Below are 21,475 nucleotides of genomic sequence, written 5' to 3'. Positions count from 1 at the left end.
ACCAAACACAGAAGAACAGATAACAGACAGACAAGCAAGTAAGACAGAACCAGGTAAAATCCAAGATCGTATAACAAAAGAATGGTCAAATAACAAAGCAGAAAGCAGAAAGCCAAACCATAGCAAAGCAAAAAGGAATAGAAAGAGATATCAGGAGACTAGTAAAACAAGCATGGCAAGGGAAAGATATATAATGGAGCTCCTGGACACCGGCCCGAGCGGCTGACTGGACCGGCCGTCCATCACTCAGGTTAGCCATTGCTGGGCAGGGCTGAGCTGCTGAGGAACTGTGTTCCAATACAGCAGCAACCTTAGCAATAGGTTGCAAATAGAGATGAGCGAACATGCTCGTCCGAGCTTGATGCTCGGTCGAGCATTAGGGTACTCGAAACTGCTCGTTACTCGGACGAATACTTCGCCCGCTCGAGAAAATGGCAGCTCCCGCCGTTTTGCTTTTTGGCGGCCAGAAACAGAGCCAATCACAAGCCAGGAGACTCTGCACTCCACCCAGCATGACGTGGTACCCTTACACGTCGATAGCAGTGGTTGGCTGGCCAGATCAGGTGACCCTGGGATAGACTAGCCGCTGGCCGCGCTGCTCGGATCATTCTGTCTCTGGATGCCGCTAGGGAGAGAGCTGCTGCTGGTCAGGGAAAGCGTTAGGGTGTTCTATTAGCTTACTGTTAGGCAGGAGTGATTCTCAAAGAACCCAAAAGCCCTTCTTAGGGCTACAATAACGTTCTACTTTTTTTATTTTAATTTGCATCTTTTACCATTTTGTGAGGAATTAGCAGGGGGACTTGCTACCGTTGTGTTTAGCTCTTAGTGGCACACATATCCATAGCAAAGACCGAAGTGGGAAAATTCAGTAGGGGTTGGATTTCTATTAGGCAATAACTCAGTGTCATCTCATCTGGCATAGTACTGTGCTTCCTTTGATACTTGGCTAGAAAATAGCCATAGGAGAATACAAACAGCTTCTTGAAGCCTACAGTAGCGTTCTATATATTTGATTTCTGGTTGATCTGCTGGTGGCTGTAGTTTCTGCAGTGCATGTACTTGCCAATTCTGAGCAATTTGTAGTGAGACTTGCGACCGCTGTGTTCTGCGCTTAGTGGCGCACATATCCATAGCAAAGGCCGAAGTGGCAAAATTCAGTAGGGGTTGGATTTCTATTAGCCAATAACTCAGTGTCATCTCATCTGGCATAGTACTGTGCTTCCTTTGATACTTGGCTAGAAAATAGCCATAGGAGAATACAAACAGCTTCTTGAAGCCTACAGTAGCGTTCTATATATTTGATTTCTGGTTGATCTGCTGGTGGCTGTAGTTTCTGCAGTGCATGTACTTGCCAATTCTGAGCAATTTGTAGTGAGACTTGCGACCGCTGTGTTCTGCGCTTAGTGGCGCACATATCCATAGCAAAGGCCAAAGTGGCAAAATTCAGTAGGGGTTGGATTTCTATTAGGCAATAACTCAGTGTCATCTCATCTGGCATAGTAGTGTGCTTCCTTTGATACTTGGCTAGAAAATAGCCATAGGAGAATACAAACAGCTTCTTGAAGCCTACAGTAGCGTTCTATATATTTGATTTCTGGTTGATCTGCTGGTGGCTGTAGTTTCTGCAGTGCATGTACTTGCCAATTCTGAGCAATTTGTAGTGAGACTTGCGACCGCTGTGTTCTGCGCTTAGTGGCGCACATATCCATAGCAAAGGCCGAAGTGGCAAAATTCAGTAGGGGTTGGATTTCTATTAGCCAATAACTCAGTGTCATCTCATCTGGCATAGTAGTGTGCTTTGATACTTGGCTAGAAAATAGCCATAGCAATAGGATAGCATTGTTTGGTTTTAAAAACTCAAAAAAAAACAAAAAACACAAAAAAAAAAAAAAAACACAAAAAAAAACAAAAAAAAGTAAAAAAAAAAAAAAAAAGTTATAACTCTCATTTTAAAAATGTTTAACCCGAGGGCTAGGGGTAGAGGACGAGGGCGGGGACGTGGGCGTCCAACTACTGCAGGGGTCAGAGGCCGTGGTCCTGGGCGGGGTGAGACACCACCTGCTGATGAGGGAGCAGGGGAACGCCGCAGAGCTACACTCCCTAGGTTCATGTCTGAAGTTACTGGGACTCGTGGTAGAGCACTGTTGAGGCCAGAACAGTGCGAACAGGTGATGTCGTGGATTGCTGACAATGCTTCGAGCAATTTGTCCACCACCAGTCAGTCTTCCACGCAGTCCACCCATGTCACCGAAATCGCCACTCCTCCAGCTCCTGCACCTCAGCCTCCTCCCCCCCAGTCTGCCCCCTCCCAGGAAAATTTGGCATTTGAACCGGCATACTCTGAGGAACTGTTTTCTGGACCCTTCCCACAGTCACAAACCACTTGTCCGGTTGCTGCTGAGCAATTTTCCGATGCCCAGGTTTTCCACCAGTCACAGTCTGTGGGTGATGATGACCTTCTTGACGTAGTGGAAGTGTGTAAAGAGGTGTCCGACGATGAGGAGACACGGTTGTCAGACAGTGGGGAAGTTGTTGTCAGGGCAGGAAGTCCGAGGGGGGAGCAGACTGAGGGATCGGAGGATGATGAGGTGACAGACCCAAGCTGGGTTGAGAGGCCGGGTGAACACAGTGCTTCTGAGACGGAGGAGAGTCCTCGACCTGAACAGGTTGGAAGAGGCAGTGGTGGGGCCAGACGGAGAGGCAGGGCCAGAGCTGGTGCATCAGCGCCACTGTCAACTAGTGAAGCTCCCGTGGTGAGGGCTCTTGCGGCGAGGGCTAGATCTTCAGAAGTGTGGAGGTTCTTTAAGGAAACACCGGATGACCGACGGACTGTGGTGTGCAACATTTGCCAAACCAGGCTCAGCAGGGGTTCCACCACTACTAGCTTAACTACCACCAGTATGCGCAGGCATATGAATGCTAAGCACCCCACTCAGTGGCAACAAGCCCGTTCACCTCCGGCCGTGCACACCACTGCTCCTTCCCCTGTGTCAGCTGCTAGTCAGCCCCCTGCCCAGGACCCTGGCACAAAAACCCCATCGTCGCCTCCACGATCCTCCACAGCATCCACCAGCGTTCAGCTCTCCATACCCCAGACGCTGGAGCGGAAACGCAAATATAGTGCAACCCACCCGCACGCCCAAGCCCTTAATGTGCACATCTCCAGATTGCTTAGCCTGGAGATGCTGCCCTATAGGCTAGTAGAGACCGAGGCCTTTCGCAACCTCATGGCGGCGGCCGCCCCTCGGTATTCGGTCCCCAGCCGCCACTACTTTTCCCGATGTGCCGTCCCAGCCCTGCACCAGCACGTGTCAGACAACATCATCCGTGCCCTGACCAACGCCGTTTCTGACAAGGTCCACCTGACCACGGACACGTGGACGAGTGCTGCCGGGCAGGGCCACTATATATCGCTGACGGCACATTGGGTTAACTTGGTGGAGGCTGGGACCGAGTCTGACCCTGGGGCTGCTCATATACTGCCGACGCCGAGGATTGCGGGGCCTACCTCGGTCCAGGTGTTTCAGGCCTACTATGCCTCCTCCTCCTCCCACCCCTCCTCCACCTCCTCCTCCGAACTACCATCCGTGGGCACGGCGCCATCAGTCGGTAGCTCTAGGCACAGCAGCAGTGCCGTCGCTAAGCGACAGCAGGCGGTGCTCAAACTGCTGAGCCTAGGCGACAAAAGGCACACCGCCCAAGAGCTATTACAGGGCATCACGGCGCAGACTGATCTGTGGCTGGCACCGCTGAACCTCAAGCCGGGAATGGTTGTGTGTGACAACGGCCGTAACCTGGTGGCGGCTCTGCAACTCGGCAGACTGACACATGTGCCATGCCTGGCCCATGTGTTAAATCTGATAGTGCAGCGTTTCCTCAAGACATACCCCAATCTGTCTGATTTGCTCACGAAGGTGCGCCGCATCTGTGCGCATTTCAGGAAGTCCAGCCCAGATGCTGCCACTCTCAGGGCAGCGCAGCGCCGCCTCCAACTGCCCGCTCACCGACTGTTGTGCGACGTGCCCACGAGGTGGAATTCAACACTGACCATGTTATCCAGAGTTTACCAGCAGCGCAGAGCGATTGTAGACTGCCAGATGTCAACTTCCACCAGAACTGGTAGTCAGGTCAGTCAGCTTCCTCAAGTCTACAATGAGGAGTGGACGTGGATGTCTGATATCTGTCAGGTGCTGAGTAACTTTGAGGAGTCAACACAGATGGTCAGTGGCGATGCCGCCATCATCAGCCTCACCATCCCGCTGCTTGGCCTGTTGAAAAACTCTCTGGTCAGCATGAAGTCGGAAGCTTTGCGCTCGTCACAAGAGACGGGGGAAGAATATTCCCTTGTTGATAGCCAAAGCACCCTGAGGTCTGTTTCTCAGCGCATATCGGAGGAGGTGGAGGTGGAGGAGGATGAGGAGGAAGAGGAGGAGAATGTTGGCGAGACACAAGAGGGGACCATTGTTGAGTCCTTCACTGTTCAGCGTGTATGGGCAGAAGAAGAGGAGTTGGAGGAGTTGGAGGAGGAGGAAATGGACAGTCAGGCCAGTGAGGGGAGTGAATTCTTACGCGTTGGTACTCTGGCGCATATGGCAGATTTCATGCTAGGCTGCCTATCCCGTGACCCTCGCGTTCAAAGAATTTATTCCAGCACCGATTACTGGGTGTTCACTCTCCTGGACCCACGGTACAAGCAAAATCTTCCCACTCTCATCCCTGGAGAGGAAAGGAGTGTGAGAATGCATGAATACCAGCAGGCCCTGGTGCACAAGCTGAAATAGTATTTCCCTTCTGACAGCGCTAGCGGCAGAGTGCGTAGTTCTGCGGGACAAGTAGCGAGGGAGAGTAGGCGAGCAGGCAGCTTGTCCAGCACTGGCAAGGGTACGCTTTACAAGGCTTTTGCCAGCTTTATGTCACCCCAGCAAGACACTGTCACCTGTCCCCAGTCTCGGCAGAGTAGGGCTGATCTTTACAGAAAGATGGTGAGGGAGTACGTAGCTGACCATACCATCGTCCTAAATGATCACACAGCTCCCTACAACTACTGGGTTTCAAAGCTGGACATGTGGCACGAACTGGCGCTCTACGCCTTGGAGGTTCTTGCCTGCCCTGCCGCTAGCGTCTTGTCCGAGCGGGTTTTCAGTGCAGCTGGTGGCATCATCACCGATAAGCGTACACGCCTGTCGACTGACAGCGCTGACAGGCTGACGCTTATTAAAATGAATAAAGGCTGGATTTCTCAGAATTTCCAATCTCCACCAGGTGAAGGAAGCTCAACCTGAATAATTGATCCACTCCTCCTCCTCCTCCTCATTTTCCTCCTTCTCCTCCTCTTTGTACAGTAAAGCAGAGGAAACTGGCTATTTTTTGACAGGGCCCACTGGCTCTTGCTATAGTACTTCATGCATTTAATTTTTCTGGAGGGCCACCTACCCGGTCCTCTGTTTGAAACAATTTTTGTGAGTGCCACATACAGGCACTCAATCTATTCCATTTTACTGCAGGGCCACCTACCTGCTCCTCTGGTTTGAAACATTTTTGGGACTGCCACATACAGGCACTCAATCTATTCCATTTTACTGCAGGGCCACCTACCTGCTCCTCTGGTATGAACAATTTTTGGGACTGCCACATACAGGCACTCAATCTATTCCATTTTACTGCAGGGCCACCTACCTGCTCCTCTGGTTTGAACAATTTTTGGGACTGCCACATACAGGCACTCAATCTATTCCATTTTACTGCAGGGCCACCTACCTGCTCCTCTGGTTTGAACAATTTTTGGGACTGCCACATACAGGCACTCAATCTATTCCATTTTACTGCAGGGCCACCTACCTGCTCCTCTGGTTTGAACAATTTTTGGGACTGCCACATACAGGCACTCAATCTATTCCATTTTACTGCAGGGCCACCTACCTGCTCCTCTGGTTTGAACAATTTTTGGGACTGCCACATACAGGCACTCAATCTATTCCATTTTACTGCAGGGCCACCTACCTGCTCCTCTGGTTTGAACAATTTTTGGGACTGCCACATACAGGCACTCAATCTATTCCATTTTACTGGAGGGCCACCTACCTGCTCCTCTGGTTTGAAACATTTTTGGGACTGCCACATACAGGCACTCAATCTATTCCATTTTACTGCAGGGCCACCTACCTGCTCCTCTGGTTTGAACAATTTTTGGGACTGCCACATACAGGCACTCAATCTATTCCATTTTACTGCAGGGCCACCTACCTGCTCCTCTGGTTTGAAACATTTTTGGGACTGCCACATACAGGCACTCAATCTATTCCATTTTACTGCAGGGCCACCTACCTGCTCCTCTGGTTTGAACAATTTTTGGGACTGCCACATACAGGCACTCAATCTATTCCATTTTACTGCAGGGCCACCTACCTGCTCCTCTGGTTTGAACAATTTTTGGGACTGCCACATACAGGCACTCAATCTATTCCATTTTACTGGAGGGCCACCTACCTGCTCCTCTGGTTTGAAACATTTTTGGGACTGCCACATACAGGCACTCAATCTATCCCATTTTACTGGAGGGCCACCTACCTGCTCCTCTGGTTTGAAACATTTTTGGGACTGCCACATACAGGCACTCAATCTATTCCATTTTACTGCAGGGCCACCTACCTGCTCCTCTGGTTTGAACAATTTTTGGGACTGCCACATACAGGCACTCAATCTATTCCATTTTACTGCAGGGCCACCTACCTGCTCCTCTGGTTTGAACAATTTTTGGGACTGCCACATACAGGCACTCAATCTATTCCATTTTACTGGAGGGCCACCTACCTGCTCCTCTGGTTTGAAACATTTTTGGGACTGCCACATACAGGCACTCAATCTATCCCATTTTACTGGAGGGCCACCTACCTGCTCCTCTGGTTTGAAAAATGTTTGGGACTGCCACATACAGGCACTATCCAAATTAAATTGTCTCCATAGCAGCCTCCACACGTTGTCTCCATTGCTACCTCCAAAAGTCGTCCATATAGCTGCCTCCATACATCGTCCCTTTATCAAACGAGGTGTGTCAGGCAGAAATTTGGGTTGTTTTCATGGATTCCACATCAAAGTTGTTAACTTTGTCGCCACCCTGCTGTGTTATCCACAAAATATACTGGCAAACTTTTACCATTTAGGGATATTATTTCAGCGCTTCTTGCGCATCTGTTTACATTCCCCTCACCCGGCATATCCTAAACTTATAAGAACGCTACTACACTTGATCTTATACAAAAGGTTCTTAGAAGTGCTGTTTGGGGAGTAGCCTAGAGACAGGGGCTTGGATTGGCGAAAGCTCGCCTGGCAGCGGAACGCCAGCTCCATGCGCATCATGCGCTTCTTGCGCATCTGTTTACATTCCCCTCACCCGCCATATCCCAAACTTATGAGAACGCTACTACACTTAACTTGGTGCAGGCTGGGACCGAGTCTGACCCTGGGGCTGGTCATATACTGCCGACGCAGAGAATTGCGGGGCCTACCTCGGTCCAGGTCTCAAAGGCCTACTATACCTCCTCCCACCCCTCCTCCACCTCCTCCTCCTCCGAATTACCATCCGTGGGCATGGCGCCATCAGTCGGTAGCTCTAGGCACAGCAGCAGTGCCGTCGCTAAGCGACAGCAGGCGGTGCTGAAACTGCTGAGCCTAGGCGATAAAAGGCACACCGCCCAAGAGCTATTACAGGGCATTCCACATCAAAGTTGTTAACTTTGTCGCCACCCTGCTGTGTAATCCCCAAAATATACTTGCAAACTTTTACCATTTAGGGATATTATTTCAGCGCTTCTTGCGCATCTGTTTACATTCCCCTCACCCGCCATATCCTAAACTTATAAGAACGCTACTACACTTGATCTTATACAAAAGGTTCTTAGAAGTGCTGTTTGGGGAGTAGCCTATAGACAGGGGCTTGGATTGGCGAAAGCTCGCCTGGCAGCGGAGCGCCAGCTCCATGCCAAGATCCAACTAACATAGTTTTAACTGCAGCACCTTTAATCTACTACTAGTTCACTGCCTCCATACATCGTCCCCTTATCAAACGAGCTGTGTCAGGCAGAATTTTGGGTTGTTTTCATGGCTTCCATGTTAACTTTGTCGCCACCCTGCTGTGTAATCCACAAAATATACTGGCAAACTTTTATCATGTACCGATATTATTTGAGCGCTTCTTGCTCACCTCCTTTGGTTCCTCTCTGCCACCCATTGGTTTGAAGCCTGAGTCCATTTAGGGTATGTCGCCATGACACTCTCTAGCCTGCTGCCGCTGCCTCTGCATGCCGTCCCCTATAGTGTCAGGGTCAATTATTGGATGTTTTAGATGCTATCTAGCTTCATTCTGTCACTCTGTCATGGCCATGCTGTTGCCCATAATTTTGGCATAATGGTGCGATTATGCAGCCTCAGAGGCATCCATGCATGCTGCCCCTGCTGTTTCCTGTCCATTTCCGTGGTGTTTCCATCCTTTTCTGAGGTTCCCAGGTGTTTGGCCAAGCTTCCCTGTGCAGAGCCTTGGTCCCCTTGAAAAATGCTCGAGTCTCCCATTGACTTCAATGGGGTTCGTTATTCGAGACGAGCACTCGAGCATCGGGAAAAGTTCGTCTCGAATAACGAGTACCCGAGCATTTTAGTGTTCGCTCATCTCTAGTTGCAAACACAGTGGAAAATCAATGCCTTCTAAGCTGCATTCTGCAGACAGAAGATGATGCTAGCATGCATGCAACACACATGTAGAAAATAAAGATATACTTAGCGGCACAGCTCAGTGCTTTGGTAACATCCATAAAAAATTTTTTTTTTAAATCACAAAAATGGCAGCATGCTAATAATTTGGAAAAGAAAAAAGGCATATTTTTTATATGACAACATGTGTATAGCTATGTTTTGGCTCCTAGGGACTAGAGCTTTTATTATATCCTTGCTTGAGAAACATAGCCTTGCTTGAGAAAGACTATAGTATGAAACCTAGCAAGATATTTGTTGTGGTAATAAATTACACTTTTTTTTCTTTACAAAATCTTGGAGTGCTGCCATTTTTGTGATTTTGGACATATAGCATATATACAGCATATACACACCAAATAGTCTCATGCATATATACACATAAAGCAGATACACAACATACATATCATAAACACACATGCAGCATATACACACATATACACATGTATGTACTAACTGCCAGGCAGTCTTCTTATCCCTGGGCCCAGTACCTGGCCCATATAGGGAGAAATGTGGCAGGCGGTAGAGCCTATAGCGCCGCAATTCTGCTGCGACTTTCCCCTCCCCCAACATTTCTTATCTGAGCGGCCATCTCTGCTGTTTACTATAGAAGATGTTATTTACATATTATTCTGTACAATTTGCAGTATATATATATATATATATATATATATATATACAGTAAGAAAAGGTCCAAGCAGCACTATCAAAACAGAAAATGGGTAAACAAAAATAGAAAGCGGGTGCACGCCTAAGAGGGCCGGGCATCAGGTCCTTCAATTATAAAGACAAAGGAAAAAAAAGGCAGCACACCAGATTGTAGTGAAAAAATACCTTAGTGGATTTATTCCATGTGAAAGAGCAACGTTTCGGCTCCAAACAGTGAGCCTTTCTCAAGCTGTAGAGCTTGTATATGTATATATATATATATATATATATATATATATGTATATACACACATATATAACTGTACACCTCCTCCATTCTTTAGTGTTGTAGGTCCGAAGCCAAGCCCTCTGACACTGCGGGTCCTGTAACAGCTGCTATGACTTCTACCTGTTACACCCCCACCCCCAAATTGAGCTTGACCAATGTAATGGTGTTCTTTTAAAAGATAATTTTTTAAGGTAAATATCTCTACTTTAAATAACAGGTCCTTACAATATTCAACTGAATGTTCCCCTTGATAATGAATTTAAAAATGAAAGGATGTCACTTGGAGGCCACAACAAGCCTGAGAACTGCATAGCTCTCCAGAAAATTGCTATAGTGATCCCTTTTCGAAATAGAGAATCACATCTTAAAATCTGGCTTCACAACATGCACCCCTTCCTACAGAAACAACAAGCAGACTATGGCATTTATGTTATAGAGCAGGTAAAGTAGATTTTAATTTAATATTATTTATACATTTCTGTATGTAAATCATATGCTGGGAAATTATGTAAAGTTCAATGTAATTGTTTTCCATTTACTACATCCCACATTTTGAATATTGGTCTTTATTTACACTTTGGGGCACATAAACATACCTGGCAGCTGGAGCTTGCGACGATTGTCCGATGATAATGTGCTGTGCCGCCCAATTTCGATATCGTGTGCCCGATATCCTGCATGTGTCGCTTCCCCGTTCAGGTCCGACAGAGTTCACCATCTTTTTAGTGGTGCATGTAAGAGCTTGGGCTTGCAACACAATTTGAATGTTAAATCCTGCGCTCAGTCTGAATCAGTCGGATTTAAATTGCGTTGCATGGAAGCCAGCGCAGCTGCACCACAAACAGGATCGTGCGCCAAAATCCCAGTGCAGACACTTGTTAAATACCTGTGCAAGCCATGCAATCCCCCAAAACTTACATTTGTTAGCCAAAAACATATCTTTGTTCTAAACAAAGAGGCAAGATAATAGCACAAACATTTATATTTATAATGTTTGCAATTTGTACATACAGCAGTAAATGGTTTTAACTTAAATTGTCATGTCCACTATACACAATACAAACAAAAATATTGACAATGATTAAAAAAAAAAAAACCCACATATAAACAATAAAAACATAAATTACAGATAAACCCCCCCTATTACATTTCTAAAATACTTAACACACAATCCTGACTTGGTCTAGCCTTCCTCACAGTATTTGACAGCTCAAGAGCAGCTGGTATAAGTGCTTTCTTAAACCCCTTCGACCTGCACCGCATAAGAATAAAACGGGGACTAAAACCACTCATATATGCTGGAAGTACGCCATACATGGGATGGTCGATATTATCTCTGATTTTATCTATTTGGCTCATTATTCGACACTGTACTAGTTCCTCCCATTTCTCAAAGGACGTACCCACTATCGAGGATGCCTTCTTAATTATAACTTACCCCAAGCTGCTAAAGCAAACACAAATGCACTCATCATAACTGTACGATAAAAACCTACCATCATTGTCCTTGACACATCATACGACCTTAATCTACGTAAAAAGAATAAATTACTGCTAGTGCGTCTGCATACCTTTTCGATGTGCTGATGCCAATTTAACTTATTGTCTAAAACAACGCTCAGCTTGTGGCACACAAATAGGGAGATTCCTTGAAGCATATATACTGTAGATGTTACAAATTTGGGGGCAGCTCTGTGCCATCTATAATCAGGGCTGCTGCTAGGAATGTCTGGGCCCCTACCAACAAATTTTGTGCCCCCAGGGGTGTACAGTGGTAGCAGCCTTAGCAACAGATATGGGGCCACAGTGTCAGGGGGCCCCATCATCCGACCTGACACTAAAGAAAGGAGGATGTGCACCATTATATAACATTTATGCGATGTATATATGCTATATATGTGTGTGTGTATCTGAGATGTGTGTATGCTGTATATCTATAGGGTTTATGGCGTGTATATACTGTACATGTGTATATATGCTGTCAATCTATGGCACTGTATGTGTGTATATATGCTCTTTATGTGTGCAGATGTGTATAAGAGTGTATAAATGTGTGTATGAGTGATCTGTATGTTTATGTATATACATATAGAAATGTATGTATATTTGAGTGTAATATGTATATTTTTAAGTGGGAAGGGAGAATTTATTCAGAAGTCTGCTATGGGGCCCTGCCTTTCCTAATTACCTCCCTGCCCCCCCCCCCCTACGGCACATTAGTTTCCCATGTTCAAACTTGAGCCAACAATCCCCTTCTGCCCACCCAGGTGCCACAGAACAAAAACTATAAATAGAAGGTGAACAGAAACTCCTCCATCCTCCTTTCAGCATAGGGATAGATGTACACAAGGCTAAGATGTTTCCATTAAATATAACTGCAAAAATTATGTGCCTTGCAGCTCTATTTTTGCTGTTATAAACACGTAACAAGAGTGTGGATGGTGGGATGGAGAAGAGACCTGGGCCTTACAAATAAAAATACCATTCTATACATTGCTAATAAATAAGGTCCTATACCCAAATAAATGTATAAATCTATACATTTTGATGATCATACAGACAGAAATATACACCTCCATATTATCACACACCCATTAATAAGTACAAATATTAATCTACTTTGACAGGGTCGCTACTGGACAGGAGAAGAAATGAGAGGTTATGTGTATTACATAAACCAGAATGTGAATTGGATCATTCAGGAAGTGTTGGTCTCTTTGAAGACCTGGTACTGGACTCTAATTGCTGGAGTGGAGATAGAATTCTGCAGTAATCTATGCAGCTATGCTATGCAGGAAGCAAACCAGGGCCTGGACAAAGCATTTTGATGCCCTAGACAGACAAGCAAAATTGTCCCCCCCCCTTAAAAAAAAACAAAAAAAAACAAAAACATTGCTTAATTAGGGAAAATATTAAATGCCCCCCATTAAAAATAATAAAAATAAATCTAAGTGGCCATCTTCTATGCAAAGATCTACAATAAGGCTTCACAGCTGCAAACATAACATACAATAGAAAACTATGTCCTTCCAGAGAAAATACCTGCAATGCTTACACCAAGAATATATACCTGCCAGCAATACTAAACACATAGATACGAATGACTATGCCGCACATATAAATACTTACCAGCAATGAATAAACAGCTCATAATAATATCCTGCACTTATAAATATGAACCAAAAATGTATTTACTACAAACCTAAATATATACCAGCATTAAATAGACTGCACATTTGTGCTGCACTCGGGCACAGATATCATTTACTGTTAGGTTGCAGCTGATTCCTTCTATATCTGTGTTGGCCCAGTCCATCACGCTATTCTTCCTGTAGTCTTCTCATTGTTTCTAATCCTTCTCCATCAGGTAGAGAACATCATGGAAACGTCTCTCAGCTGTCACTTATCACTGCAGACTATACCACCCTGGTGAATGTGGGATCTGGAGAACATCTTCATACTCCGTCCTTAAATAAAATCACAGACAATAAAATGTCCCCTAGATAACAACTGCATAACCCCTGCATTTACACATAATACACTGCAACCCATTAGTACACTAAAATATATAATTATTATATATACTTATTAACCCGGTAGCCCAAGCACAATTCCCCAGTATAAAAGTAGCCCATCACCTCAGTATCCAGACAGCACATGTCCCCAGTAAATAGCCAGCTAGCCCCCTAGTAGTATAAAGCCAGCCAGCCCTCCAGTAGTATACTCAACTGTGCTCCCTGCAAGGGACTGCTATCTCATGTGTCAGTGTTCTCTCACTCTATGACTAGGGTGCACTAGCGCCTAAACAATGACGTTGGCGGCTGCGCGCCATGGTCATAGAGGGTGCTGTCTGTGTCCAACAATCAGCGATAATAATAATTCCTTTATTGCGATATGTGTATCTTAAAGATACACATATCGCTGATTGCTATTGAGGGCCAGGATGGCTCCCCAGGGTGGAAGATGAGGGTGGCATCCTAGGCGATTGCTTACCTCTCCTACCCCTCATCCCAGGCCTGGGTTAAAGGGCATCTACCACCAGAATAAAGGTCTGTATGCAAATGAGCCTGAGGCTCCAGGATCCATAGGTGTTGATGGAGCCTGGAACCCCTCAGGCGTTTTGCATACAGTCCTTCATCGACCTCATTTTGCTTCCTCTTCCTCTACTCTAAGCCTGGCATGATCTCTTAAGAGCAGGTTTGAAACTACTGAGGTTGGGTATTAGTTTGATAGTCCGGGGAAGGTCATTCCAGAGAATTAGTGCAGCTCGGCAGAAGTCCTGGAGACATGCATGAGAGGTTCGAATTAAGGTAAAGATTAATATCAGTGGCAGATCAAAGAGCACGGGTTTGATGATAGACTGAGTTGAGAGATAGAGGGGTGCAGCATCATGCAGAGCTTTGTGGATGAGACTTATTATTTTTAACTGAATTTGGAAGGAGACGGGCAACCAGTGCAGTGAGTGGCACAAATTGGAGGCATCTGTGTAGCATTTGGTCTGAAAGACAAGCCTGGCTGCTGCATTAAGAATAGATTGTAGAGGAGAGAGTTTAGTGAATGGAAAACCGATTAGTAGGGAATTACAGTAGTCTAGTCGAGGGTGAATTAGAGCAACTATTTGCATTTTAGAGGTCTCCAGTGTAAGAAAATGATTCTCCAGATGTATGCGGCAAGAGCAAACAATAGATTGAATATGTGGTGCAAAGGAGAGGTCAAAGTCTGCCACAGCCCCAAAAAAGCGGGCCTGCTGCCTCGGTGCTATAGAGATCCCAAAGACCAAGATGGAGAAATCATTGTTGGGTCAGTTAGAAGTTGTTGTAAAGACAAGAAGTTCAGTCTTAGAAAGATTAAGTTTCAAGAAAAGAGAGGTATTCATACAATTCTTGTATTCACCCACTGTGATGTCATCAGTTGGTATGGGGCAGAGATAAGTTGAGAATGTCCTTCATTAAGTAAAAAAAAAGACCTCAAATCAATCTTACTGACAACAAACTCTACACATGCTACACCAATTTTTGCTGTGATAATGCCCTAAAGCAGAATCTAGGTGCTTATGCACTTTCTCATTTCAATGACAATCAGCAGCATCCCGCTCCAATGATCCTGGACATGACCATTTGTTTAAAATTCACCACCTTATAAATTTTCTGGAGGAGTCATTTAAGACAGCATATATCCCTGATAAAAATGTGGTGGTATGGTTTATGACCATATATATAGCATATACATTCACCGGCCACTTTATTAGGTACACCATGCTAGTAACGGGTTGGACCCCCTTTTGCCTTCAGAACTGCCTCAATTCTTCGTGGCATAGATTCAACAAGGTGCTGGAAGCATTCCTCAGAGATTTTGGTCCATATTGACATTATGGCATCACACAGTTGCCGCAGATTTGTCGGCTGCACATCCATGATGCGAATCTCCCGTTCCACCACATCCCAAAGATGCTCTATTGGATTGAGATCTGGTGACTGTGGAGGCCATTTGAGTATAGTGAACTCATTGTCATGTTCAAGAAACCAGTCTGAGATGATTCCAGCTTTATGACATGGCGCATTATCCTGCTGAAAGTAGCCAGCAGATGTTGGGTACATTGTGGTCATAAAGGGATGAACATGGTCAGCAACAATACTCAGGTAGGCTGTGGCATTGCAACGATGCTCAAATGGTACCAAGGGGCCCAAAGAGTGCCAAGAAAATATTCCCCACCCATGACACCACCACCACCAGCCTGAACCGTTGATACAAGGCAGGATGGATCCATGCTTTCATGTTGTTGACACCAAATTCTGACCCTACCATCCGAATGTCGCAGCAGAAATCGAGACTCGTCAGACCAAGCAACGTTTTTCCAATCTTCTACTGTCCAATTTCGATGAGCTTGTACAAATTTTAGCCTCAGTTTCCTGTTCTTAGCTGAAAGGAGTGACACCCGGTGTGGTCTTCTGCTGCTGTAGCCCATCTGCCTCAAAGTTCGACGTACTGTGCGTTCAGAGATGCTCTTCTGCTTACCTTGGTTGTAATGGGTGGCGATTTGAGTCACTGTTGCCTTTCTATCAGCTCAAACCAGTCTGCCCATTCTCCTCTGACCTCTGGCATCAACAAGGCATTTCCGCCAACAGAACTGCCGCTCACTGGATGTTTTTTCTTTTTCGGACCATTCTCTGTAAACCCTAGAGATGGTTGTGCGTGAAAATCCCAGTAGATCAGCAGTTTCTGAAATACTCAGACCAGCCCTTGTCGCCATGTGATTGGCTGATTAGAAATTAAGTGTTAACGAGCAGTTGGACAGGTGTACCTAATAAAGTGGCCGGTGAGTGTATATGTGCCATATTTGAGAAACATTTTCTAATAAATTGGGTCTGCATTAACTGTTTTAGCCCCTTGTGAAAAAGCAAAAAAATGGGGTTAAAATAGTTCTTGGGGGGAAATATTATTTTTCCTTTTTGTAGTCTAATTCAGCAAAAACTCAAAAGGTGAAAATGCTCATATTACCCATTTATAAATTCCTTGGGGGCCTCTCTGCTGCCTGAGGCAATTTATAAAAATGCAATTTGATAAAATGTCAACCACAGAGCCCCCTTCAATGAAATGTCCACTGCAGAGCCCTCCCTTTAATTAATTGCCCACTGCAGAGCCCCCCTTTATTGTAATGTCCACTGCAGAGCCCCCCATAATGAAATGTCCACTGCAGAGCCCCATTTATTGTAACGTTCACTAAAGATCCCCCTTTACTGTCCACTAAAGAGCCCCCTTTATTGTAATGTCCACAGTAGAGCAGCCCTTTAATAAAATGTCCACTGCAGAGCCCCCTATAATGTAATGTCCACAGCGGAACCTCATTTTACTGAAATGTCCACAGTAGTATCACCCCTTTAATGTAATGTCCACTGCAGAGCCCCCCTTTATTTAAGGTGCACTTCAGAGCTCCCCTTTATTTTAATGTCCACGGAAGAGCCCCCCTTTAATGAAATGTCCACATCAGACCCCCCTTTAATGTAATGTCCACTGAAGAGCCCCCTTTTATGTAATGTCCACTGCAGAGCCCCCCTTTATTTAAGGTGCACTTCAGAGCTCCCCTTTATTTTAATGTCCACGGAAGAGCCCCCCTTTAATGAAATGTCCACATCAGACCCCCCTTTAATGTAATGTCCACTGAAGAGCCCCCTTTTATGTAATGTCCACTGCAGAGCCCCCCTTTAATGAAATGTCAACTGCAGAGCCCCCCTTTAATGTAATGTCCACTGCAGAGCCCCCCTTTAATTTAAGGTACACTTCAGGGCTCCCTTTAATGTAATGTCCATTGCAAAGTCCCCCCTTTAATGTAAATATCAACTGCAGAGCCATCCTTTATTGTAATGTCCACTGAAGAGCCCCCCTTTAATGTAATGTCTCTTGCAGTTTCCCCCTGTAATGTCCCCTGCAGAGTCCCCCACTGTAAAGTAATACCCATAGCAGGGCCCCTTAAAAAAAGCTATACTCACCTTTGTGAAGTCATAATATGTGCGGCCAGGAAGAAGACGGAGCCACGGGAAGAAGGTGTGTATAGCATTTTTAAAAAAACATGTAAATTCCCTGGCCCGGCACAGGACCGGGTGTTCCTGGGTCGCGACCAGATGGTATTTTACGGACATGGAAAGCAGCACTGCCCCAAGATGCAAACCACTCTGTAATGCAGCAAGGCTGCCGCCCGAGGTGACTTTTTCAAGTCGCCTCCTGGGTGGTGCGCCCCTGCATGGGGGAGTTGTAGTTTGCAAAATGGAGTCACTTGTTTGAGGTTTTCACTGTGCTGTTATTCCAGGTGCTCTCCAAATTTCACAGCATTTGGAATTTTTTTCTCACTCCCCATTATAAAGCATGGAATATTAAATACCGTCACTAAGCCGTACAATTTGGTACACAGAAAACAAAGCCTTATATAGCTCTGCATCAAAAAATGAAAAAGCAACGCCACAGCATACCTGAGTATTGTTGCTGACCATGTCCATTCCTTTATGACCACAATGTACCCAACATCTGATGGCTACTTTCAGCAGGATAATGCGCCATGTCATAAAGCTGGAATCATCTCAGACTGGTTTCTTGAACATGACAATGAGTTGAGGCAGTTCTGAATTGAGGCAGTTCTGAAGGCAAAAGGGGGTCCAACCCTTTACTAGCATGGTGTACCCATACCTCCCAACCATCCCGTTTTGGGCGGGACAGTCACGTTTTTTAACCCTTGTCCCGCCTGCACGGACCGTTAAGTGAAAGTCCCGGTTATTTCTGCGTTTTCACGGATTTTTCCGTCTTGTCCCGCCCCCGAGTCCCGCCCCCCGAGTCCCGCCCCCGAGTCCCGCCCCCGAGTCCCGCCTCCGTCCTGCTCAGGATACAGAGAAGCCAGGGGGCGGGGTGCAGCGTCCTCCTCCTTTCCAGCTCCCGGGCTGTCTGCTGCAGAGCCGGCACCTCCCCCATCCCCTCCCCTGGGAGGCAGAGCCCTCCCTGTCCTCAGGCTGCCACTCGGCACGTGGATGGATGGATGGATGGAGCAGTGCAGAGTGTCATATTCTCTGCACTGCCCCTGCACAGCAGCCCCAGGGGATCAGCCTCCGTGCAGGCAGGAGCTCTCCAGCTCTGCTACATCAATAGCTCCCTGCCCCCACCTCCTCCTGCTCCTCACTGAAGTTCGTCTGATGAAGCAGAGCCGAGTGTGTGCAGCTGCTGCAGTGTGATAACAGGTACTCTACAGTGACTGCAGGCAGCAGCTAAAGGGTTAAACACTTTCCTCCATAGACCCCCTGCCCCCATCCCTAATCCCCCCAGTGCCCTTCTATTCTGCTTTTATTGTACCATATACTTAATCCCTCCAACTTCAAAAATCCATAACTTTTTCATGTTTCCGTGTACAGACCTGTGTGATGGCTTATTTTGTGCGTAACAAATTTTACTTTCCCGTAATGTTATTTATTATTCCATGCCGTGTACTGCGAAGCTGCAAAAAATTCCAAATGTGGAAAATTAAAAAAAAAAACCGCACATGTCACGTTCTTGTGGGCTCAGTTTTTTCGACTTTGACTGTGCACTCAAAATAACACTTCAGCTTTATTCTTTGGTTCGGTGCGATCGCGGTGATACCGGATTTATAGGTTTTATTGTGTTTTAATACATTTTCAAAAATTAAACGAATGTGTGCAAAAAAGAAAAAAAAAATTTTGCCATCTTCTGACGCTAATAACTTTTTCATATTTCGGTGCACGGAGCTGGGGGAGGAGTCATTTTTTGCGAAATGAGCCGACGTTTTCATTGCTACCATTTAAAGGTCTGTGCGACATTTTGATCATTTTTAATTTCATTTTTTATGTGATGTAAAAAGGTGTAAAAGTCGCATTTCGGACATTTGGGCGCCATTTCCCGCCTCGGAGGTCACCGCCGCCCGTAACCGTTTTTATATTTTGGGCATTTTGGGACGCGGCGATACCCAATGTGTCTGTGATCTTTACTGTTTATTATGTTTTATATCATTTCTAGGGAAAGGGGGGTGATTAGAATTTTTTATATTTTATACATTTTTTTTATTTTTAAAACTTTTTTTTTTCTTTTTTTTTCCCACTATTTCTTAGACCCTCTAGGGTACATTAACCCTAGATGGTCAGATCGCTCCTACCATATACTGCAATACTTCTGGCTCATTGTAACGAACCTGCAGAAGGCATGTAGCCTCGTGTCAAAAGAAGACCCGAGGCTACCACGGCAAATGATCGCCGCCCCCCGATGACGTTCGGGGGCACAGCGATCGTAAAAAAGACTTTGCCGGCGAGAATGACCGACTGCGGTTATTAGCGGTGGGGGTTTTCTGCAACATGCAAAAGCCCCCACCTTGTATGAAGAGGACTCAGCCCTCTTCATACACTCCTTATACCTCTGCGCCGTAGAGCTACAGCGCAGAGCGTTAAGGGGTTAAAGGGGTTTTCCCACAAATACAAGTTAGGCCCTATCCATAGGACAGGGCTTAACCTGCTGATGTGTGGGGGTTTCAGTGATGTGACCCCCATAGATCATGAAAACGAGGGGTGTGTTGGGGTCCACATAAGGTCCATGTCATCGCTCTATGACAGTAATGGAGCAGAATGGTCATACACGGCCGTCTGCTCCATTACTCTGACGGAACGATTTTTGCGTTTCCATATTTCACTCCCCACTTTCAAAAATCAATAACTTTTTTATTTCTCCACGTACAGAGCTGTGTGCGGCCTGTTTCTGCGTAACAAATTACACTTCCTAGTGACAGTATTAAATATTCCAGGCCCTGTACTGGGAAGCGGGAAGGAAAATATCAAATGTGGTTTTTATGGCTTTCACTGCGCGCTCAATAGGACCCCTCCCCTTTACTGCGCTCCATAGGACCCCTCCCCTTTACTGCGCTCCATAGGACCCCTCCCCTTTACTGCGCTCCATAGGACCCCTCCCCTTTACTGCGCTCCATAGGACCCCTCCCCCTTACTGCGCTCCATAGGACCCCTCCCCCTTACTGCGCTCCATAGGACCCCTCCCCCTTACTGCGCTCCATAGGACCCCTCCCCCTTACTGCGCTCCATAGGACCCCTCCCCCTTACTGCGCTCCATAGGACCCCTCCCCTTTACTGCGCTCCATAGGACCCCTCCCCTTTACTGCGCTCCATAGGACCCCTCCCCTTTACTGCGCTCCATAGGACCCCTCCCCTTTACTGCGCTCCATAGGACCCCTCCCCTTTACTGCGACAACGAGCATGTCTCCCCCCCCCTAGACAACAAGCATGTCCCCCCCTAGACAACGAGCATTTCCCCCCCTAGACAACGAGCATTTCCCCCCCCCTAGACAACGAGCATGTCCCCCCCCAAGACAACGAGCATGTCCCCCCTAGACAACGAGCATGTCCCCCCCCCAGACAACGAGCATTCCCCCCCCTAGACAACGAGCATGTCTCCCCCCGACTCCTAGACAACGAGCATGTCCCCACCCCCTAGACAACGAGCATCCCCCCCCCCCCTAGACAACGAGCATGTCTACCCCCGACCCCTAGACAACGAGCATGTCCTCCCCTGTGGCTGCGTGCCCTTTTTTGTGTGTTTGTGTTATTTTTGTCTTCCAGGACCGTGCCTGCTGTGGACTGCTTCGGATTCGAAGGATTACGTCGATGACCGACATTTCTAACAAATAAAATGGTCAACGAGGGTGTGTCTGCGTTTTTTGTTCAATAAAATTTTCTGAAAACGGTGTGATTATTTATTTTTTTGCGACACTCTTCATAGTTTGCCGTAGTAGTGGTGCCGGCTAGGTGACGGTGCTCATTACTAAGGGCTGGCCTTAGTGTTTGCACTACACTAACGCCCATACCATTACCCCGGTACCCACCGCCACCAGGGGTGCCGGGAAGAGCCGGGTACAAACCAGTACCTGACCGTCTATAGATGGTCAGGTAGTGGGGCGGCTGCAGGCTGTTATTGTTGCGCTGGAATAGCCCCCTAACAGTGGCCTATCCCAGCTCAGTAATGGCGGCTGCTGCTGCTTTATTGTATCTGGCTGATTTGAACAATAGGGGGCACCCCATGCCGTTTTTCCCCCCATTTTTTTGTAAAAATGGGGGAAACAGCCTGGGAGCTCCCTTTAAAGGGGGAACCCCACGCATATTTTTGTCAAAAATTTGAAGAAAAAACGGCATGGGGTGCCCCCTATTTTTCAAATCAGCCTGATACAATAAAGCAGCAGCACCCGCCATTACTGAGCTGGGATAGGCCACTGTTAGGGGGCTATTCCAGCGCAACAATAACAGCCTGC

General features: G+C 46.5%; 1 protein-coding gene across 1 annotated transcript in view; it reads left to right on the top strand.

Annotated features, from left to right (window-relative positions):
- The window catches only part of LOC140067260 (beta-1,4-galactosyltransferase 1-like), a 94,098-nt gene that overhangs the window by 15,085 nt on the left and 57,538 nt on the right, over positions 1–21,475 (top strand). The window contains exon 2 of the mRNA XM_072113905.1: positions 9,896–10,119. Coding sequence (XP_071970006.1) covers positions 9,952–10,119 — 168 coding nt within the window. The 5' untranslated portion in view covers positions 9,896–9,951. The remainder of the gene's footprint in view (positions 1–9,895; positions 10,120–21,475) is intronic.

This window comes from Engystomops pustulosus, chromosome 1 (genome assembly GCF_040894005.1).
Source record: "Engystomops pustulosus chromosome 1, aEngPut4.maternal, whole genome shotgun sequence".
Taxonomy (NCBI): Eukaryota; Metazoa; Chordata; class Amphibia; order Anura; family Leptodactylidae; genus Engystomops; species Engystomops pustulosus.
This window is presented reverse-complemented; position numbering and strand designations above follow the sequence as displayed.